This window comes from Dipodomys merriami, unplaced genomic scaffold (genome assembly GCF_024711535.1).
Source record: "Dipodomys merriami isolate MVZ:Mamm:240054 unplaced genomic scaffold, mDipMer1.0.p SCAF_44, whole genome shotgun sequence".
Classification (NCBI taxonomy): Eukaryota; Metazoa; Chordata; class Mammalia; order Rodentia; family Heteromyidae; genus Dipodomys; species Dipodomys merriami.
This window is the reverse complement of record NW_027206002.1, coordinates 12,163,939-12,185,455: the sequence shown is the minus strand read 5'-3', so window position 1 is coordinate 12,185,455 and position 21,517 is coordinate 12,163,939. Positions and strand designations below refer to the sequence as shown.

The 21,517-nt window shown below is 54.1% G+C and overlaps 1 protein-coding gene and 1 long non-coding RNA gene across 2 annotated transcripts; one reads left to right on the top strand and one right to left on the bottom strand.

Moving 5' to 3' along the window:
* Positions 1-3,567: 3,567 nt before the first annotated feature.
* Rars1 (arginyl-tRNA synthetase 1) lies at positions 3,568-20,836 on the bottom strand. The gene is made up of 15 exons (XM_069993978.1): positions 20,758-20,836; positions 19,234-19,368; positions 15,815-16,003; positions 14,954-15,062; positions 13,534-13,634; positions 13,085-13,206; positions 12,068-12,188; positions 10,595-10,724; positions 6,923-7,027; positions 6,263-6,441; positions 5,587-5,696; positions 5,036-5,141; positions 4,356-4,528; positions 3,901-4,148; positions 3,568-3,816 (listed from the first exon to the last, which is right to left on the bottom strand). Exons 1-15 carry the CDS (start codon positions 20,800-20,802, stop codon positions 3,707-3,709), a joined length of 1,983 nt encoding a protein of 660 aa, XP_069850079.1. The 5' UTR covers positions 20,803-20,836; the 3' UTR covers positions 3,568-3,706.
* LOC138808018 (uncharacterized) lies at positions 3,736-14,959 on the top strand. Its single transcript, XR_011366369.1, has 3 exons — positions 3,736-3,881; positions 13,907-14,036; positions 14,820-14,959. It is a non-coding gene; the product is annotated as an uncharacterized lncRNA (long non-coding RNA).
* Positions 20,837-21,517: the final 681 nt, after the last annotated feature.

Genomic DNA, 21,517 nt, shown 5'->3' with positions numbered 1-21,517 from the left:
TGAGTGTGTGGTGTGGTGAGGGAGGGGGTGGTTTTAATCTGGCACTGCAGCCCTGGCTGATCCCAGGGCTGGGACTACTGGCAGCTGCCGCCACACCCAGCTTTTTCTAGTTGGTCGTGGGGCTTGAACTCTGGGCCTGAGTGCTGTCCTTCAGCTCAAAGAGAGCGGTCTACCACGTGAGCCGCAGTGCCACTTCCAGTTTTCTGAGTGGTTTATTGTAGCTAAGAGTCTCATGGACCGTCCTGCCCGGGCTGGCTTTGAACCGTGATCCTCAGATCTCAGCCTCGAGCAGCTGGTGTGGTAGGCATTGTGGGCTGTGTGTGCCGCCAGTGCCTGGGTCTGGTTTACCCTTTAGGAGTAACTCTTTACTATTCTATATAGTAGCTTAGAGTAGCCTTCTTCTGACCTCTGACTTCCATCCTTCCAGCTTGCTTTTTTTTTCTTTTTTTTTGCCAGTTCTGGGGCTTGAACTCAGGGCCTGGGCGCTGTCCCTGAGCTTCTTTTGCTCCAGGCTAGAGCTCTACCACTTGAGCCACAGCGCCACTTCTGGCTTTTTCTGCTTATGTGGAACCCAGGGCTTCCTGAATGCTAGGCAGGCGCTCTACCGCTGAGCCGTCTTCCCAGCCCGACCTTGACGCTCTCATTCCCTCCCCTCTTCCTGTTTGTTCTCAGTGTTGTACTCTGGTCCTGTTGTATTACTTAGCACTGAGAATTGAACTCAGGCCTGGTGATTCCCAGGAGCCAGGACCCCAGTCCTTTGGTTTTTAGTTCGTTGTGGGCTGGCTTCCAGTTGTGATCTATTTCTGCAACCCAGGTGGCTGGGATTACAGGCATGCACCACTAAGCCTGCCTGCTGTAGATGCTGGTGATGGGCTCTGACTTTCCGTGTCACAGGGTTGGTATCCTCACTTTTACACTGATCTTCACTTGTGTGTGTGCCGGTACTGGAGCGTGAGCTACGGCCTGGGCACCGTCCTTCGGTTCTCCGCTCTCCTGAGTAGCCAGCACTACAGTGTCACCCACAGCGCTGTCTTCTTCCATTTGTTTCTGTGCAGCTCATCAGTGTCCGCGGCCTTATCTCACGCCTCTTAACCATCCTGCTGCAGGTGTTTTTTCCGCACGTGCAGTGGTGATGAGCTCTCCCAGCCTTGTCTGAGTCTTTACCAATCCTCTACTTCGGTGGTATTAGAGGGTTTGAGTTCGGGGTCTTGGCTTGCTAGGCCCCTTCTTAGCCACGCCCCTAGCCTTTTTCCATTTTTTTTTTTGCTGGTCCTGGGGCTCGAACTCGGGGCCTGGGTGCTATCCCTGAGCTGCGGTGCCCAGTGCTGTCTGTTCTCAAATATACATTGTGTGGCATCATTTTGTAGTGGGCTACAGATGTGTGCGCATTTCTGGAATCTGAGTTCCACCCTTTGGTTCAGGTCTGTCTTTGGGGCAGCAATGTGATGATTTTTGTTTTTTTGGGTCAGTCCTGGGTCTTGAACTCAGGGCCTGGGCACTGTCCCTTAGCTATTCAGCTCACTCTACTACTTGAGCCATAGTGCCACTTCTGGCTTTTTCAGCTCTTGTGGTGCTGAGGAGTGAAACCCAGGGCCTCATGCATGCGAGACAAGCGCTCTACCACTGAGCCACCTTCCCAGCCCCCTGTGATTTCTTTTTGTGCCAGGCCCAGGGTTTGAACTCAGAGCCTGCCTGGGCACTATCCTTGAGTCTTTGTACTCAAGGCTGGTGCTCTGCCACCTGAACATAGCTCTACTTCTGGCTTTTTTTGGTGATTACTCAGGCTGGCTGGCTTCGAACCACAGACCTCAGATCTTAGCTTCCGTGGTAGCCAGGGTCACAGGTGTGAGCCACCAGCACGGCTAGGCCTGTTGGCTGCTGTTGCTGAGTAGCAGTCACACCTCTCCTCTGCAGATGTATGGGACAAGTGGTTTCCTGCCGAGCCGGGCTCGGTGGTCTTTGTCTCCAGCACGGTGTCTGTTGCTTTGTGGCCTCCGTCTGGCACCCGGGTATTGGTGCTGTTCTCTACCCCAGGTCCTCGCGGCCCAACGCAAAGCCCCCTCTGCTTGGTTGAGCCCTATGCCCATCTTAGTCCAGCTTTGCAAGTGGTTTTTATTTTTTTTTGGTGCTAGTCCTGGGGCTTGAACTCAGGGCCTGTGCGCTGTACCTGAGCTTTGTGGTCAGGACTGCTGTTCTATCGCCGGAGACACATCCCACTTCTGGCTTTTTGACCAGCTGTAGGTAGGAGTCTGTCTCGTGAACTTTCCTTCCTGGCTGGCTCTAAACGGCAGATCTCCAGGAGACAGGACTGAACCATGACCCCAGCTTGCACTTCCTTAAGTATTCTTGAGCTTGCTAACCTGGTGTTCTGGGTGCAGATTTTGAGTCACTATTCGGGTCTTCTGGCTTGTAAGGCAGTCCAGGTAGTGTTGTTCATTGGGATTATTTACTGGGAGTACTGGGTGTTGCTGTGTAGCCCAGACCCGAGTGCCAGGACTACAAGACTGCGTCTCGCCACACTGCTGTCCTGGGTGGCTTTGTGGGACACAGCCGTCCACACTGCTGTCTTGGGTGTCTTTGTGGGATGCGGCCGTCCACACTGCTGTCTTGGGTGGCTTTGTGGGACGCAGCCGTCCATGCTGCTGTCTTGGGTGGCTTTGTGGGACACGGCTGTCCACACTGCTGTCTTGGGTGGCTTTGTGGGACGCGGCCGTCCATGCTGCTGTCCTGGGTGGCTTTGTGACTGCGTCTTGCCACACTGCTGTCTTGGGTGGCTTTGTGGGACGCGGCCGTCCATGCTGCTGTCTTGGGTGTCTTTGTGGGACGCGGCCGTCCACGCTGCTGTCTTGGGTGGCTTTGTGGGACGCAGCCGTCCATGCTGCTGTCTTGGGTGGCTTTGTGGGACACGGCTGTCCACACTGCTGTCTTGGGTGGCTTTGTGGGACGCGGCCGTCCATGCTGCTGTCCTGGGTGGCTTTGTGGGACGCGGCCGTCCATGCTGCTGTCTTGGGTGTCTTTGTGGGATGCGGCCGTCCACACTGCTGTCTTGGGTGGCTTTGTGGGACGCAGCCGTCCACGCTGCTGTCTTGGGTGGCTTTGTGGGACGCAGCCGTCCATGCTGCTGTCTTGGGTGGCTTTGTGGGACGCGGCCGTCCACACTGCTGTCTTGGGTGGCTTTGTGACTGCGTCTCGCCACACTGCTGTCTTGGGTGGCTTTGTGGGACGCGGCCGTCCACACTGCTGTCTTGGGTGGCTTTGTGGGACGCGGCCATCCATGCTGAGCCGGCTCTCACTCTGGCCGGTGCGGTGCTTCCCGCCTGCCCTGTGCTCAGCCAGGCCTCTGGGAGGCACTGTGGTGGAGACAGGGTCTTTGGGCCAGGCCGGCCTCGGTTTGCCCGGGACGGGCGCTGAGTGACTCACACTTGACCTGGAGTTAGCTGTGCCCTCAGGCAGCCCCTGAGCTGGGCAGCGAGCCTGGCCTCACTGGAGCAGGTGCAGGGGGGCTCCCCACCATGCCCCCTGGCCTTGCGGGGGTATTGCTCAAAAACAAACAGGCGTACTTGTGAAAGTCAATTTTCTTTTTATTGTTAGAAATAGAGATGTGAAAGAATTACATTTGCATAGATGGCTGAGAAATAATCTTTGCTAAGTTCTATCTACATGATTGTTGTGTTTCAAAACCAGGCAGCCAGCACCGGCGGGAGGATCACATCTTCTGCACGGGCTTGATGCCCAGGATGTCGAAGCCCTTGGCCATGATGGTGGCCGTGGCCTCGCACAGCAGTAACCGCCACATGTTCACCTTCAGCACGGCGCCTGGAGAGAGAGAAGGGAGGTCGGCCTGCGCCCGGGAGCCCCTCCCTGCCGAGCCCCAGCCCCAGGTGAGCTCCGGGCCCTCACCGGTCTGCCGGTCCTTCTCCACGCAGTAGCAGCTGTCGTAGAAGTCGGTGAAGGTCGTGGCCAGCTCGTAGATGTAGTCGCACAGCGAGTGCAGGAACAGGTCGTCCAGCGTCTTCTGCAGGACCTCGGGGAAGCGCAGGAGGCAGCGGCCCAGCCGCCACTCCTTCTCGTGCTCCAGGCTGATCTTGGTCTCCAGGGCGGCCTTCTGGAGCGTGTGCTCATCCACGTTGGCCAGGCGCGCGATGGACCTGCGGCCAAGGCAAGCGGGGGCTCTGTCTGGGGGGCAGGGGCTGGGCGCTGCCGCGTGCCCGCGGGGCTGGGCTTAGGGGAATGCGCCCTGTGCACCGGCCGTGTGCGGCATCCGGGCGTGACCTTCCACGTCTGGCAGGCCCCCCATAGGGCAGGGCTTCTGGGAGAGCGCACACCCCTAGGGGGTGAGCCCAGCGGAGGCCTACCGGATGCGTGTGAAGGCGTACAGCAGGTAGGCGGCCGTGTTCCCGCGGTCGTCCAGCATCTTGTCGAAGGAGAAGACGTAGTCGTTGAGCCGGTTGTGGGACAGGTCCGAGTACTTGATGCAGCCGTAGGCCACCGAGCTCTGCGCAGCCCGCAGCTCCTCAGCCGTCAGGACCTGACAGGGCAGAGCCGCGCCTCAAGACTCCCCGCCACACCCCTGCGGCGCAGGGAACCAAAGCCAAAATCAACCACCCTACGAGAGATGGCCTCAGAGTACAAGCCCGAGACCAGCCTCCACTACGTTACCTAACCCCAAAGAAGAGCAGAGACAAAGTACAGCAAAAACGAGGAGGGGCTGGGAAGGTGGCTCATGGTAGAGTGCTTGCCTGGCATGCATGAGGCCCCAAATCAGCAGAAAAAGCCGGAAGTGGCACTGTGGCTCAAATGGTAGAGCGCTAGCCTTGAGCTGAAGAGCTGAGGGACGGCGCCCAGGCCCAGAGCTCAGGCCTCAGGACGGACAAAGAACTATGAAATGGCTGTTGTCCGCCCCGTGCGTCAGCCCGCCGTGCAAGGCGCGCTCACACTACAGGCTCTCAGCCCCAGTGTGTGGAGCTGGCTCCACAGCGCAGCCTTGGCCTGGCGTGAGCGAGGAAGCCAGCTGCAGGGCGAGGCCGGGCCCTACCTTGTCCCGTTCCTTCTCCTTCAGCTTGTCCATGGAGCGCCTCATCCCCTCCTCCAGAAGGTCTGTAAGGCGCACCGTTTCACCGGAGCGTGTCTTAAACTTCTTCCTGAAAACACACAGACGCCCCATTGATTGGACTCGGGAACCGACCTCCCAGGAACAGGTCTGACGTTCCATCCTTCTTTACTCTGCTCTCAGCCCATGCCTCAGCCAGCCTCTAGGAAACAGCCGTTTCTAGCTGGCTTACTTTCCTAGAATGCAGCCTCGCGTTAGCTGCTGTGCCCCTTCACAACACATGCAGCTGCCTGGTGTCTTGGCCATGGCAACTCCAGCAGCACACAGGAAAGCTGGAGCGCTTTCTAGAGGAGGGCGGGGCTATCTGCAATTGGTGCCCAGGGGGAAGGCTAAGGCGGGGCCTGAGCTAGAGCCCCAACCACAGCTCAGTGGTGGAGGGGACAGGTGTGGGGGCACCCACAGCTCAGCAGTGGAGGGGACAGGCGTGGACACCCACAGCTCAGCGGTGGAGGGGACAGGCGTGGGGGCCCACTTACTTGTCCTCGCCAAGCACCACGCCGAAGCCGGCGTGGGTCACGCGGGTCACCTGAGGGTCATACCAGCCCATCATCTGAGCAGCCGCAAACACCGTCTGGAAGTGCACAGCCTGGGGAGAGCGGGGAGGCGGGAGTGAGTGAGGGTGGCTCTGAACCCAGAGCTGGGTGCTGGCTCACGGCGGGCGCATCGGCGCGGGAGCCTGGGCCCCGCCAGCCCACCGCACACCGCACTCCCTTAGCATGAGCCAGGCTCCAGGTTCAATCCCAGGCACCAGTGGAAAAGCGCATGAATGAGTAAATAAAAAGAAGTTGTGTCTGTTGTCCTGGCACTGGAGAGGCTGAGGGAGGAGGATTCTGATTCACAGCTCAGCCTAGGCTACGTACTAGAGTGAGTGAGACCCCAGCTCAAAAATAAGCAAACCTGGGCTGGGAAGGTGGCTCAGTGGTGGAGCGCTCGCCTTGAGCTGAAGAGCTGAGGGACAGCGTCCAGGCCCACAACTAGACCTCCCCCCCCCCCCCCCCCGCCAAAAAAAAGCAAAGCTCACCTCAGGAAGAGGAAGAGCAGCTGAGCCCCACCCCTCCCGCAGTCCCCAGGGACACTGGACTGCTGCACATCTGGATGCGTGGGAGGCTGGCTGGCCCTCCAGGGCCACAGCCCTGCCTCTCCGCTGCATACCTGCCCGCTGTCCACCACGTAGATGATCATGTCCGCCTTCTCCTCCAGCAGCCTCTGTTTGATGGCAGCCAGGTCCGAGGTGTCGTAGGTGTAGCCCCCGTCCGACTTCACGACGGTCAGGGGTACGGAGCACCCCGGGACAAACATTATCTTCCTGCCCTCGTCCACCTGCACAAACCCTAGCGCAGAACAGCAGGAACCTCGGTCAGTGATGTGGGAGGTGGGGCCGGGAAGGCGGCTCAGTGGTAGAGCGATGGCCTACCACGCGTGAGGCCCTGGGTTCGATGCCTCAGTACCAAATACATAGAAAGAGCCGGAAGGGGAGCTGTGGCTCAAGGGGCAGAGAGCTAGCCTTGACCAAAACAGAAGCTCAGGGACAGCGCCCAGGCCCTGAGTTCAAGCCCCAGGACTGGTGAAAAGAAAAAAAAAGGGGGGAGATACAGACAAGGGCCAGCCCGCGGTCCTAACCGACGGGCTGAGGGCTGGGGATGTGCACTGGGGCTTACTACGAGTCCTCTCCACCCGTGCCTGTGCTGAAGAGTTCAGAGACACTGCAAGTGCTGGGAGGGGGCTGCGGTGGGGACAGGAAGCTCATGGGCTTTGGAGCGCAGCTGGGACACACAGTAGGACCTGCGTCAGACCACACCTCCCACAGCCTACCTTTATCCTCAAGCTCCTTCACAACAACTGGCATCCTGTCCTGGTAAAAGGATTCTCCCCTCTCGATTAAAGAGATGTCCAGCGCATCGTAGATTTTACTAAATTCTGAAGGAAAAACAACCCAGAGTACAATTATGAACACCTTATATTGAAAAATAGCTGTAATTAAAAAAACACAGGAAATAAATTACATTCAGTAAAGCAGTCTGACACAGACTCTCACACGCTGCCATTTCGGGAAACCAGGGTGTCTTTTAGGTGTGTTGGCCGCAGAGCATCTCTCAGTACCGCAAGGGGCCTGGCAGCGAGGCCTGGGCCTACTGCCCCGGCCACCAAGAGGCTGCTGGAGGAGGGTGCGTGGCCCTGCACTTGGAACCTTTGCCACGAGCACAGGCCAGGAACCAGCCACACCTGAGTATTTTCCTTTTTCTTTTGTTGGTCATGGGGCTTCAACACTGGGCCTGAGTGCTGCCTCAGCTCTTCAGGTCAAAGCAAGCACTTGAGCCACAGCGCAACTTCTGCTAGTTTACTGGAGGTAAGATTTTCACAGCCTTTCCTGCCTGGGCTGGCTTTGAACCACGATCCTCAGATCTCAGCCTCCTGAGTCACTAGGATTACAGGCGTGAGCCACCAGTGCCCGGCACAGAAAAATAGTGGAAATTAGGGCAGAAATGAAGGAACCCCAAGACAAGTCAATTTGCAGGGGAATTTTGTGAAGTTTTCACAGAATTCCCCGCTATCTAGCCTGAAAAACAACAGGGGAAGGAACACTAATGAATACTCAATTCTACGAAGCAACTTGATGAATGCTGATACACACATATCTCAACAAAATCCATGCAAACTGAATTCAACAGCACCACATTAAATAGATCGTATACCATACCCAAGGTGGTCCACTGCAGGCATGCATGTGCAAAATACACAAATCACTAAATATATCACATCACAAAAAAGAATCAAGAACAAAAGCCACACGGCCGTCTCAACAATGCAGAAAAGGCCTTTGGCAAAATTCAACAACCTCCTACGTTAAAGTCTCTGAAGAAACTAGGAATAGAGGAATGTATCTGAAATTAATAAAGGCTGTATATACCTATAGCCACTTCCATATTAAGTGGGGAAAAAAAGTGGAACTGTTGTCCCTGAAGTCAGGTGAAAGAGCAGTAAAAGAGAAAAATTAAAGTTGTGAAGGAAGACGTCCCTAAGAGCAGATGATCTGACTCTCTACTTAAGTCCCTAATAGACTCCCCCCAAAAAGTTCAGAACCAACGTATGAAACCAATAGCCAAAACCCAATAGTTTTTATATACCAATAACAAGAAACAAAGCAGAAAAACAACAGACTCAAAAACAGTAACATCTAGGTATTAACCCAGGAAGTGAAAGCCAATGAAAACTATGAAACCTGGAAGGAGCCAGAAACAGTGGCTAACACCCAAATCCTACCTACTCAGGGTACTGAGATCTGAGGATCATGGCTCAAATCCAGCCCAGGCAGGAAAAAAAAAAAATCCACGAGACTCTCACTTCTACCTACCAAAAACTGGAAGTGAAGCTGTGGCTCCAGGGCCAAAACATCAGCCTTCGGCAAAAATGATGAGGGTTAGGACCCACGCCCCCGAGTACAAGCCCTTAGACAAACCAAAGACCCTGAAAGAAAGCTGGATAGAATGGCTCATAACTTTAATCCTAGCTACTCAAGAGGCTCTGAAATCTGACACCTGCAGTTGGAAGCCAGCCAGGCAGGAAAGTCAGACTGCTAAAGTAACCAACAAAAAGCCACAAGTAGAACTGTGGCTCAAGCGGAAGTGTAAAAGAGCTAAAGGACAACATGCCCGCAAGACCAGAAGTGGCACAAAACACAAACCGAAGATACCAAAGATGAAAAGATCTTCCCACACAAATAACGTAGCCATAATACCAAAAGCAATCTATAGATCTGATTCAGGGTTCATCCAAATCCCAGCATTATTCATGACAGAATTAAAGTCAATCCCAAAACACAGAAGTATAAAACACCTCAAACAGCGAAAAGTTATTCTAAGTAAAAAGAGCGGTGCTGGAGTCCTCACAATACCACACTTGTAATTACGCTACACAGCGAACAACTCAGCTCGGTACCAGCACAAAAACTAAACGGGAGTTCAATGGAAGAGAGTAGAAAACCCAGAGCTACTGCTGGCTAATTTTTGAGCAGAGGAACCAAAAACATACACTAGAGAAAAGACAACCCCTTCTATAAATGGTGCTGGAACCGTGGTGCCTGTTTGCAGCAAACCAACACTGGATCCGGGGCTCCCACCCAATACAAATAAAACAAGTCCAAAGCGCTCCATGGGAGGCTTGGGGCAGGGAAGCCTTGGAAGGCCCTGGTAAGTGTTTTCTGAGTGATTCCAGCTGCCCGGAGGATGGCTGTGGGAACTGCAGGAGGACTTTATCAGATTAGAGTTTCCACCCAGCAAAACAGTCACCAGAACCCAGAGACAACCTACACAAAGGCAGACCACCTTTGCCAGCTACACCACCAATAGCTGGCCTCTGAGGATTGTGATCTGAAGTCAGCTCGGGCAAGAAGTCCGTGAGACTTTTATCCTCAATTACAGAAAAGTAGGAAGTGGCCCAAGTGGTAAGAGTGCTAGCCTTGAGCAAAAGGAGCTGGGTGACAGCACTCAGACCCAGAGTTCAAGCCCCAAGACTGGGGGAAAGAAAAGGGTTCAACATCCTTAGCCACAGAGGAAATGCAAATCAAAATCATAACTTTCTATTCTATCCTAGTCAGAACTGCAACCATCCAGTCAAGAAATTCTGGCAAGAATGCACACTGTTAGTGGGAACGTAAAGTTCAGCACGGAGGTTCCTAAAAAACTGAGACCTTCCTTATACCACACAGCACCTCTCTTGGGCAGTCAATCAATACACCAGCAAGACAACTGCGTATCTATTTACTGCAGCCCTGCTCACCACAGCCAAGGTGCCCAACACAGGTGGCAAAGGAGAATATGGACTATGACACAGCCAGCAAGAAAGGTGAAATGCCATCATCTGCAGGAAGGGGTGCAGCTAGAGAACGTCACACTGAGCAGGACAGACAAAGCGCAAACAAGAGGGTATCGATGGTTTTGTTCAGGTGTGGAGGTGAGATGCCCAAGACAGTCATGGACATGGACACACACCTGCACCTGTACACACGAGCAGACATACATGGACAAACGCAGAAAGCAGGAGGGTGAACTGATGGACATTAATAAAACAGCATAGCAACCTCAGTGAAAGCAGCCGCTGCTAGGAAGAGGGACTAGCCAGGGGTGAAAATGACACACAAGCAGACAACCTGCATGTCTGAAAACACAACATGAAATCCTTTTGCACTGTTTTCCGTGGGGGGAGGGTGATGGGGAGGCGGGGCTGGCGGACACACTCTATACATTTGTGGAAAGCCTATAAAGAAATCCTCCGGTGTGACTAAGGTATGTCCACACTTGACCTTTCTGAGCTGTTCATTTCAAAACATTTAAGCAAAATCTTCCTGCTCACACTCAAGTTTAGGGACGTGGCTCAACTGTGAATCATGTGCACAGCATTCAGGTTTGGTCCTTAGCACACCATGATAAAGAAACATAAAGGCTCAAGAAGATTACACACAGCTGATTGAATGTTCCAGAAACTCACCCGCACGGGACACGTCACAGATGAGGTTCCAGGCTTTAATTATGTCCGGGTTTTTACTCTGCAGCAGAACCACACACTGGTACGCGCGCTTCTTAAAGTCTTCTTCACTATCAAACCTCTTCTTAGATTCCTGTGTTGTAAAAGGAGTGAGGTTTGAACTTAAGACCCAATCCCACTCTTCCAGAGATGGCATCTGCTCACTTCTGGACACTGGCATGCATGCATGCACGCACACACACACATGTGAAAACATACAGCAGAACACTCCCTTTACATTGTAGCCAAGGATGCTGCCACAAGTTAAGGGGATTTGGGGCTGAAAGGGGTGTATCACCAACTTGGCAAGATCTTCTGTCAAAACAAACAACTCAGGGACTGTGCTCAGGCCCTGAGTTCAAGGGCAAGCACCAAAAAAAAAAAACCAAAAACAAAAAACGTTCTAATGGCTGGGGAGGCGGCTCTGTGGTGAGCTGGTGAGCTTCTGCCTAGCGTGTGGGGCCCGGGGTGGTTGATCGCCCTTAACAATGTGGCCTGGAGTGGAGGAACTCAGTGTGGGGGCCGTGGGTACAGAGGGCCACAGGGCTGTTGCTAGGCAGTCACACAGATGGACCTGGATGGCACAGCCCACCTCTGAGGGTGTTTCCATGTGCGTGACATAGTTTCACTAGCTACCCGGGAGGCACGTGTGTGTAAAAACATTCCTGTGTTTTGCAATGATAAGAAACCACCTCTGCTGGGCACTAGCAGCTCATGCCTGTCATCCTAGCTACTCAGGAGGCTGCGATCTGAGGATCATGGTTCAAAGGTCAGTTGAAGCAAGAAAAGTCCATGACACTTTTGATCTCCAGCAAACTACCAAGCTCAAGGACAGTGCACAAGCCCTGAGTTCAAGCCCCAGGATCAGCATGAAAAGAAAAAAATAGTAAAGTAAGAAAGTACATGTCTGTGTAGCAGAGCCACAACATAACTCTGTGTAGTAGATGTCAGATACTCTTCCTGACAGCCTAAGGAGACACAGAGTGCTCTTTCCTTTTATGCTGTAGTGCTGACCCTGAGCTTTCCTGCTTAAGGCTAGCACTCTACCACTGACCCACAGCTCTATTTCCAGTGATTGGAGGTAAAAGTATCACAGTCCTGGGTTGGGAATGTGGCTTAGTGGGACTGCTTGCCTAACATGCATGGAGCTGGGTTCCATTACTCAGTACTAAACAAACAAACAGAAAAAGCTGGAAGTGGTGCTGTGTCTCAAATGGTAGAGCGCTAGCCTTCAGTAAAGAAGCTCAGAGACACTGCCCTGAGTTCAAGCCACAGGACTGGCCAAAAAATGTCTCAGTCTTGCCTGTCCAGGCTGCAGCTAGGATTAAAGGCTTGAGCCACCACCCCTGACAAACTAGGATTAAAGGCATGAGCCGCCACCCTTGACAAAGACACAGAATGGTAACAAACAGTATGCTACTAATAAAGGTGGCACACCTTGTAGAAGGCCTGGAGATCTCCAATGGGAGGGGACACTGTGAGGTAGTCTGGGAACTTATCCTGCAGGTGGGCGATGAGCATGCCAAACTGGGTCCCCCAGTCTCCCACGTGGTTCAACCTGACACCAAAGCACAATGACACGGCTGAAGATCACACACAGTCAGCAGCTCCACTTCTGGCTTTTGAGAAGAGATAAGTAAGAATCTTTGGTTCCAGACGCTGGTGGCTCACGCCTGTCATCCTTGTTACACAGGAGGCTGAGAGATCTGAGGATCACGGTTCAAAGCCAGCCCAGGTAGGAAAAGTCCGTGAGACTTATCTCCAATGAACCACCAGAAAACCAGAAGTGGTGCTGTGGCTCAAGTGGTAGAGCGCTCGCCTTGAGCTGAGGGACAGCGCCCAGGCCGGCTTTGAATTGCGAGCCTCCAGAGTGGCTACAGTGATAGGTGTGGTCCGCCAGCGCCCGCTGGAGTCTCTTGCTCTCTGCCTAGGTCACTTCCAGAGTAGCTGGAATAGAGACACAGGTCAGCGTGTCTGCACTGTTCTTTGATAGGGCCTCCCCGGTTTTGACTTGAGCTGGCTTCAGATTATGGTTGTCCAGTCTGTGCTCCCTGTGGCTTGAGCCGCAACATCTGGCCCAAATGTTATTAATGGATGTGATTCCTTTCTCATTTTGTCAAATGCCAGATGAATTCCTCAAGTGGACAGCGACCTGCTTACCGAGCCTGTGGCCACGCCATCTTTAATTAGCTCATGTTGCTCTACTAGCCAGAAGAAACCCCGATTTCCTACAGGGCCATCGTGTCCCAACACAGTCTGTCCCGGCCTGCCCCTGCCCCACTAGGGACACAGAGAGCACTCAGCAAACCTCTACTGGTGGGAGGAATGGGGACTTATCCCCCACCCCATTCCAGTCTATGAACGGTAGGAAAGGAAAGGGCACATGGCAAGGGCCTGGCGTGAATCTGTCGGGCGGGCAGGGTGCCCGTGGCAGCAGCAAGCACACACACCTACCTCAGCACATCGTAGCCCGCAAACTCAAAGAGGCGGGCCACGCTCTCCCCGATGATGGTGGACCTCAGGTGGCCCACGTGCATCTCCTTGGCTATGTTGGGAGAGGAGAAGTCAACCACAACCTGCACGGAGAGGGGAGAGATTCTCAGGCACCGATTAATGATGTATCGAATCTGGGCAGGCAGCGGCAGCTGCAATTCACGTGTGCTGGATTTTCTTGGGCATCTACTTCTATGTCAATAGCTGACCAGATTCACGCATACCCTCACCGTCTCTTTGGGGTATACCTGCGTACATGTCCTTCTCTACCTCCGCTGTCATAATGAAGTGGAGAGAGCCCCACAGGCCCATTAGAAATGTGATTTGACAACTGTGTTCATAATTGGGAAGCGAAGACCCTTTCCCCCTGGGGCATTTCCACGCACTCGTGTTGAGGGTCACACACGTACCTTTTTATTCTTCCCCAGGGCAGGCAGGTGAACCCCGTTCACTAGGAGATGGGACAACCGCTCTGACACAAAGTCTTTTCTGAGGTGGACATTAATGAAGCCTGATGGAGGAAAAGAGAACCATGTCAGAAGGCCCCGCCCTTTCCACAAGACCAAACCCCCAGAGTCCTTACCTGAGCCCCTCGGGCCCCAGAACCCCTCTCCCGAGCCCCACCTGGCCCCCAGCACCACAGAGGCCTTATCTAGGTCTCTTGGTGCTCCTGCCCCTGTCTTGAAAGCTTCCTGCTCATTTCAGGGCCCGTTCACTCCAGCTTAACAGAAAGCAGAGACCTTTAACACGGTTCTGACCATCATCGATCTGCTTTTCCTGAAGAAAAACCAAAGGAGCCAAAGCAACCCACCCCTAATGGCAGCTCTAAAACGGTCGCTGAGTCTGGGGGACAAACTCCACTTCTCCGCTTGTAGTCCTGGGAGGTTTTTACCACCTGGTCCAGTGCACAAAGGTGAGCTGTTGTGTGTGTGCGCTTTGCAAGTACTGAGGATGAAAGCTAAGGCCTCTGCAAACTAGACAGACACCCTGCTCCATCCCGGTTCTTTAAAAACTTTTAGTCAGGATCTCACTTGGCTGCCCAGGCTGGCCTTGAACTTGGAATCTTTCTGCCCCAGTCTAAGTAGCTGGGATTACATGTATCATTCCTGGCAATTTTTTTAGGGGTAGGTGGGGTGGTACATGCCAGGCAAGCATTTTGTTAGAGTCACACCCCTGGCCCTAGGACATGATTTTTTTTGGTGTGTGTGTGTATGGGGGGGGTCAGTTATGGGGCTTGAACTCAGGGCTTGGGTACTATTCCTGAGCCTTTTTGCTCAAGGCTACCACTCTACCACTTTGAGACACAGTGCCACTTCTGGTTATTAATTGGATGTAAGTCTCAGGAACTTTCCTGCCTGGGCTGGTTTTGAACCACAATCCTCAGATCTCAGCCTCCTGAGTAGCTAGGATTACAGGTTGTGAGCCATGGTGCCTGGCCCTATGATATAAATTTGATGAATACTCCTTTTCCTTCTTAATTTCATAAACTACTTAACATCAACACAACTATTAAAAAAAAAAACTATGTTGTTGAGTAGAGCAGGGAATACATTTAAAAAGGGAGTGGGTGAGAACAAAGACAAGCCAGATGCCAGTGGCTCACTCCTGTAATCCTAGCCACTCAGGAAGCTGAGAACTGAGGTTCTAAGCCAGCCTTGGACAGACTCTTTCTGAGTGTCTCTTTATCTTCAATTAGCCAGAGAAAGAACTGGAACCAGAGGATCAAGTGGTAGAGGGATCGAAAAGTCGGGTAAGAAGGTGAGCCTCATAGTTCCAGTTCCAGTGCTAGTGGAAAACCAGACACCAAAGGAAGAGCGTAACACAGCATACCAGGACCAGCGATTTCAACGTTTTCAATGTACTCGTTTTCTGGCAAGTGCTTGGTAATGTTCTGGGCGATTTCTCTTGGATTCACTTTCTGTTCCTTGGCTTTGAGCATCTGTAACACCATGTAAGACAACTGATTACATGACAGGCTTTTATCAAGTTACTGGGAGATGGGGGACGAAACAGGAGATACACTCCTCGACCACCCGGTGGGGGCACAAACGAAAGCACCAACAGGCCAGGAAGAAGGGAGAGGTGCGGACAGACGCAGATCTCCATCCCAGATGCATCGCACGCACACTGGGAAGCACAGCAGAGCCGGAACTGAGGCAGCCAGTCTCCACAGTCTACCTTTCTAATTGTTAAGTAATAAGCAGGCTGCACAGAAGCTGGGCCTCCTCCCGCCCGCCCTCCCACAGAGCCACCATACACGCTCTGGCTCTCTCTGCAAGGCCACAGCAGGACATCGGTCACAGCCGCAGGTGATTGCTGGGGTAGCTGCTGAGCATCTGCCTGGCTCAGTTCCCTGCTTCCTAGTAGCCACAAGCACATGGCAACCCTGGCCACGGCAGAAAGAAAGCACCAAACCAGAACTACTGCAAATAAAAACACCCAGTGTCTGTACAGAGTTGAACAGAAAATTCCTGTTGTGGCAGGAAGAATGATTACGATATGGCGTAAACACGTGTGGAAGCGTAACACTGAGCGCTTCCCCCTCCACCCCATGCCAAGTAATGTACACCAATAAAAACCTCTGGAACACTCCTGTCACGTTTCCAGGCTGCGTCCTTTTTTACGAAGGCCATAACCATCCGCTATGCACAGGTAGCGTGACCCACACAGAGGACGGGAGCAGCGTGTCACCTGAGAAATGCCCATGGCACTGTTGCACTGGTAGTCCCCAAACTTGGGCTGCTGGCTGGGCGTGACGACCAGAGGGGGGCTCTCCAGGTCTGGGTAGGCGGCCCTGATGGCGCACCTGAAGACTTCCTGTAGGCGGCTGTGGATGTTGATCATGTTCTTAGTGGGTCGGTTCCTCTCTGCCTGTAGACTCTGCGTGAAAAAGGAAACCACGCCCATGAAGCAATACACCACACAGAATCGCAGAATGTCCCCCAACACTGACGCGTCTGGGGAAAAACCAGAGGAGAACAGGCGCTTGTGCACACGGCTGTCCTCCCGGAGATGCGCTGAGCCGTGCAACGGGGCAGCCAACGAGTCCCTTCAGGGGACGCTCTGAGGTCCTTCCGCTTTCTTTGTTCTTAGTGTCTGTACTGGGGCTTAGAACTCCCACTCAGATTTTTAAAGATGATGTACTACCACTGGAGCCACACCTCCACTTGTGGCTTTTTGCTGTTAAACTGAAGGATGAGAGTTTCAAGGATTCAACTGCATGTGCTATCTTTAACTTTCAGCTCGCTGAACAGGTTGGATTACAGGTGTGAGCTGCGAGAGCCTGCCTGAGGTCTTATTTCTACATTTTTTTCTTTTTTCTTTTTGTCGGTCGTGGGGCTTGAACTCTGGGCCTGAGCTCTGTCCCTCAGCTCTTCAGCTCAAGGCAAGCACCCTACCACTTGAGCTACAGCACCACTTCCAGTTTTCTGGTAGTTTATTGGCTGGGAAGGTGGCTCAGCGGTAGAGCACTTGCCTTGAATGCATGAGGCCCTGGGTTTAATTCCTCAGCACCACATAAGTAGAAAAAAAAAAGCCAGAAGTGGCGCTGTGGCTCAAGTGGTAGAGTGCTCACCTTGAGCTGAAGAGCTGAGGGGCAGCGCCCAGGCACAGAGTTCAGGCCCCACAACCGGACCCCCCCCCCAAAAAAAAAGTTTCATGGACTTTCTTGCCCTGGCTGGCTTTGAACCGCGATCCTCAGATCTCAGCTTCCTAAGTAGCTAGGATTACAGGCGTGAGCCACTAGTGCCAGGCTCTTCATTTATTTTTATCAGAACAAATACCAAGAGGAAGGTGTACAAAAGCTGACAGAATCCTCTTCAAGTCTGGAAGACACTGAGACTTACTTCAGTAATAACCAACACTGACTGAGTGAGCCCCTTCCAGCAAACCAGATGAAAAGTCAGCTAGCTACACGGCCCAGACAGGACTCAAAGTTCACGGTTAGCCTGGGCCACACAACCAGACTTCGTCTCAATACACAACAGAATTCAGGACACATCAGAGAAGAGTGAATGTTGTAACCAGAAAAGTGGGAGGCTCTTTGATGACGAGTCTGCGGGAGAAAAGTCATGAGTTCAGGAAGGTCAAGCACAGCAGATCCCCTGCTAGATAACAGATCTGGGAATGGAGTAAGCAGGACCCAGGCAGGAGAGTGGGCTGGCTCAGGAAGAGCAGCCACACCAGGAAACAATTATGGGAATGAGGTCATACATTAGGATGAGTCCTCAGCAAACCTGAAAGGCAAGCAAAAAACCTGACGCAAGCTCCTTTTTTTATTTCGTAAAACTTCGTATGAGCCTAGCTACTCAGGAGGGTCAAAGACAGCCCAGAAGGAAAGTCTGCTGAGACTTTTTTTTTTTTTTTTGTCGGCCGTGGGGCTTGAACTCTGGGCCTGGGCGCTGTCCCTCAGCTCTTCAGCTCAAGGCGAGCGCTCTACCACTTGAGCTACAGCGCCACTTCCGGTTTTCTGGTGGTTTATTGGAGATAGGAGTCTCACGGTCTCTCCTGCCCGGGCTGGCTTTGAACCGCAATCCTCAGATCTCAGCCTCCTGAGTAGCTAGGATTACAGGCGTGAGCCACCAGCACCCGGCTGCTGAGACTCTTATCTCTAATAAACACCCCAAAATCCAGAAGCAGAACTGTGACTCAAGTGGTAGAAGGCTAGCCTTGAGCAAAAAAAGCCTCAGGAAAGGCACAAAAAACACAAATACAAAAGATAAAACCTACATTATGAGGCCCTTAATGAACAGAACACAAGATTCATGGGGGGAAAAGTTGTAAAATTCAGATGGAATACCCACAAATGATGCAATACAACAAAAAAGAAAAATAACTTTTAGGCCAGAGAAAGTTAAGCATTTCCCTTTTTCAGATAGGGGCAGTAGCCTGTAATCCTAGCTACTCTGCAAGGAGATTCAAAACCAGCCCCGGCAGACATGCCCGTGAAACTCGCCTCCAATGAACCAGTACAGAACTGGAAGAGGTATGGCTCAATTAGTGGGGCACCATCTCAAAATATCTAAGAGAGCTCAAGGCCTGTAGTTCAAGCACCGGTACTGGTAGATGCCCCCTCCCCACCAAAAAAGAGCAAGGTAGAAGTAATGATTTAAAAATGAGCAAAAAACTTTCACAAAAACTGTAATCAGACCAGGAATATTTTTGAAATAACAGTTCTTGGCTGGGTGGTGTCAGCTCATGCCTGTAATCCTAGCTACTCAGTAGGAGGTTGAGATCTGAGGACTGTGGTTCCAAGTCAGCCCAGACAGGAAAATCCGTGAGACTCTAATCACCAATAAACTACTCAGAAAAGGCCGGGAGTGGCACTGTGGCTCTAGTGGTAGAGGACTAGCCTTGAGCAAAAGAAGCTGAGGGACAGAGCCTAGGCCTTCAGACACAAAACAACAACAAAAACAAAAACAGTTCAACTTGCCCATCTAGGCCCGAAACCCAAGGCCAGGAGACTCAAAATAACAACAAAAACCAAAACCGTTCTATTCACTCATCTAGGCCTGGAGGTCTGCTGTTATGCATAACTCCCTCAGACAGTAACCCTACCTTTGGCTGTAGGGCTGTCCCCTGGCCATTTGTACCTCACTGTTCCAGCCTCCTAGAGGTCGGGTGTAACGTTATCTCCACGCCCAGAGCTCAAGCCTTTGGGCTGGTCCCATTTAATCCAGCCTACAAGGGATCAGTTTCTGACGGTGAATCACGAAGGCCAGTAGACCCAAACCTGGGTCTGGTGGACTTGAGGCTCTAAGCCCTTTAGCTTCAATTTTTACCACTTTCCTAGCACTTTCAGGGCAAGAAAGAAAGAAGGACAAAGAGAAAAGAAAACCTGTGCTGCCAGGCATGGTGGTGCACACCTTGAAGTCCCAGAGGCAGGAAAATGGAAGAATCCAATTCCAGCTGGACTACAGTGGACTGTCTCACCACAAGCACTACTTCAGACTAAGAGTTACCAGGCTGCCATCGCAGTGCCCGCTGGGTCACATGCTCAGCCCTGTCTTGTCTAAGGCAGGGGGACAGACACCATTTCTACCCGCTTTTCCAACATCCCACCGGGCACAGATTACTCACAAAGATTTATAAAAAGATACTGGAGCGCTCACCTTTTGGAGTATATTCAGCCGATACTTTAGTTTTAGGTTTTCTTCTTGCAATTTCTCCAAATTTACAGTTGTTTCTAAATAGTCGCCGTTTTTCAACCGGTCGATCTCGGAAGTCAGAGACTTAATCTCTTTTTCCTGTAAAAACGCAGTGGGACCACCGTGAGCCTGGCGCCGTAAGGCAGGTGGCCCGAGGAACTATTCCCTTCTTCCATCTCCTCGCGAGAGAGAGACACAGAGACACAGAGGTGAGGATGGTTTTTCCCCAGACTCCGGCTCCTCTCCCAGCTCATCATCATGACTTTTTTTTTTTTTTTTTGTCGGTCGTGGGGCTTGAACTCTGGGCCTGGGTGCTGTCCCTCAGCTCTTCAGCTCAAGGCGAGCGCTCTACCACTTGAGCTACAGCGCCACTTCCGGCTTTCTGGTGGTTTATTGGAGATAGGAGTCTCACGGTCTCTCCTGCCCGGGCTGGCTTTGAACCGCGATCCTCAGATCTCAGCCTCCTGATAGCTAGGATTACAGGCGTGAGCCACCAGCGCCCGGCTTTCATCATCATGACTTTTTAAGGCCTGTCCTGAGGCTCCAGGTCCCCAGCGCTGTCGCTCCAGGCTGGCACCCTGCCCCTCCAGCCAGGCCTTCATTTCAGGCTGTACACCCCCCTGCTGGGGCTGGCCTGGCCCTGGGACCCTCAGGCTGGTGCGTGGCCGGGAGGGGGGGGGGCTTTGTCCATCTGGTGAACTGTGAGGCAGGGGGGGGGGGGGGGGACGGGCCGGGAAAGGAGGGAGGCATGGGAGGAGGAGGCAGGCCGCAGGACGGAGTTTGGAGAACTAACAGGAGAGAAAGGGAAGAGTGCAGGCAAGGGGGGGCGGATTTTATAATGGGGCGAGGGGGAGGCGGTAAAGGGAGGGTGAAGAGGGGCAGGGGGGGTGAGGGCGGGGGGGGTGAGGGAGGGCGGGGGGTGAGGGGGGGAGAGGGCGGGCGGGGGGGTGAGGGGGGGAGAGGGCGGGCGGGGGGGTGAGGGGGGGAGAGGGCGGGCGGGGGGGTGAGGGGGGGAGAGGGCGGGCGGGGGGGATGTGGACGGGGGGTGAGGGCAGGCGGGGGGGGGGTGAGGGGGGGAGAGGGCGGGCGGGGGGGATGTGGACGGGGGGGAGAGGGCGGGCGGGGGGGATGTGGATGGGGGGGTGAGGGCAGGCGGGGGGGGGTGAGGGGGGGAGAGGGCAGGCGGGGGGGTGAGGGGGGGAGAGGGCGGGCGGGGGGGATGTGGATGGGGGGGTGAGGGCGGGCGGGGGGGGGCTGAGGCTCCCGCCCCGTCGCTCCTGTCCTCGGCGCACCCCGCGGGGTGACGCCGGCCTCGGCCCCGTCCCGCCCCGCCGCCCCGCCCCCCGGCCCCGCGTCCCCCCGGCCCCGCGTCCCCCCGGCCCCGCGTCCCCCCGGCCCCGCGTCCCCCCGCCCCCCGGCCCCGCGTCCCCCCGTCCCGCCCCCCGGCCCCGCGTCCCCGCGTCCCCCCGGCCCCGCCCGGCCCCACACCTGCTGCTGCAGCCGCGCCGAGCACCGAGCAACTAGCGCGTCCATGCTCCCGACGGCGCGCCTCAAGTCTAGCGACCGGAAGCGGAAGCCGCCGTCGGCCGGAAGCGGAAGCCCCGCCCTCCGCGCGCCGCCCGGCGCCGCGCTCTCGGCCGCCCTCTCGCGGGAGCCGGCGGCACCGCACCGCGAGCGGCGCGAGGAAGCAGGGGCGGGTAGAAGAGACGGGCGGGCGGACGGACGGACGGACGGGCGGGCGGGGGTCGGAGGGGAGAGGCTCCGTCCGCCGGGCTGGAACCGCGGCGGGCCGAGTGCGCTCGACCCCAGTTCATGGAGGCCCAGAAGGTGGCTGGGGACGGCGTGTCCGCGCGTGTGCACGCGTGTGAGTGTTCGTGTGCACCGTGTGTTCATGCGTGTGCACGCGTGTGAGTGTTCATGTGCACCGTGTGTTCATGCGTGTGCACGCGTGTGTTCATGTGCACCGTGTGTTCATGCGTGTGCACGCGTGTGAGTGTGTTTGTGTGTGTGCACACGTGTGATAGTGTGTACTCGTGTGTTCACACACAAGGTGGACGGGGCCCTTGGTACACGTGTGTGACAGTGTATCTGTGCTGTACATGCGTGTGTACACACACACAAGGTGGACAGGGCCCTTGGTACACGTGTGTGACAGTGTATCTGTGCTGTACATGCGTGTGTACACACACACAAGGTGGACGGGGCCCTTGGTACACGTGTGTGACAGTGTATCTGTGCTGTACATGCG

Excerpts from the sequence above, each read along its gene's own strand:
- Rars1 (XM_069993978.1), bottom strand. The coding sequence starts at position 20,802 with ATGGACGCGCTAGTTGCTCGGTGCTCGGCGCGGCTGCAGCAGCAG. Across the intron at positions 16,004-19,233 it reads GGCTGAATATACTCCAAAAG|AGTCTACAGGCAGAGAGGAA; the intron begins GTGAGCGCTCCA and ends TTTTTCACGCAG. Across the intron at positions 4,149-4,355 it reads TACGCCTTCACACGCATCCG|GTCCATCGCGCGCCTGGCCA; the intron begins GTAGGCCTCCGC and ends CCTTGGCCGCAG.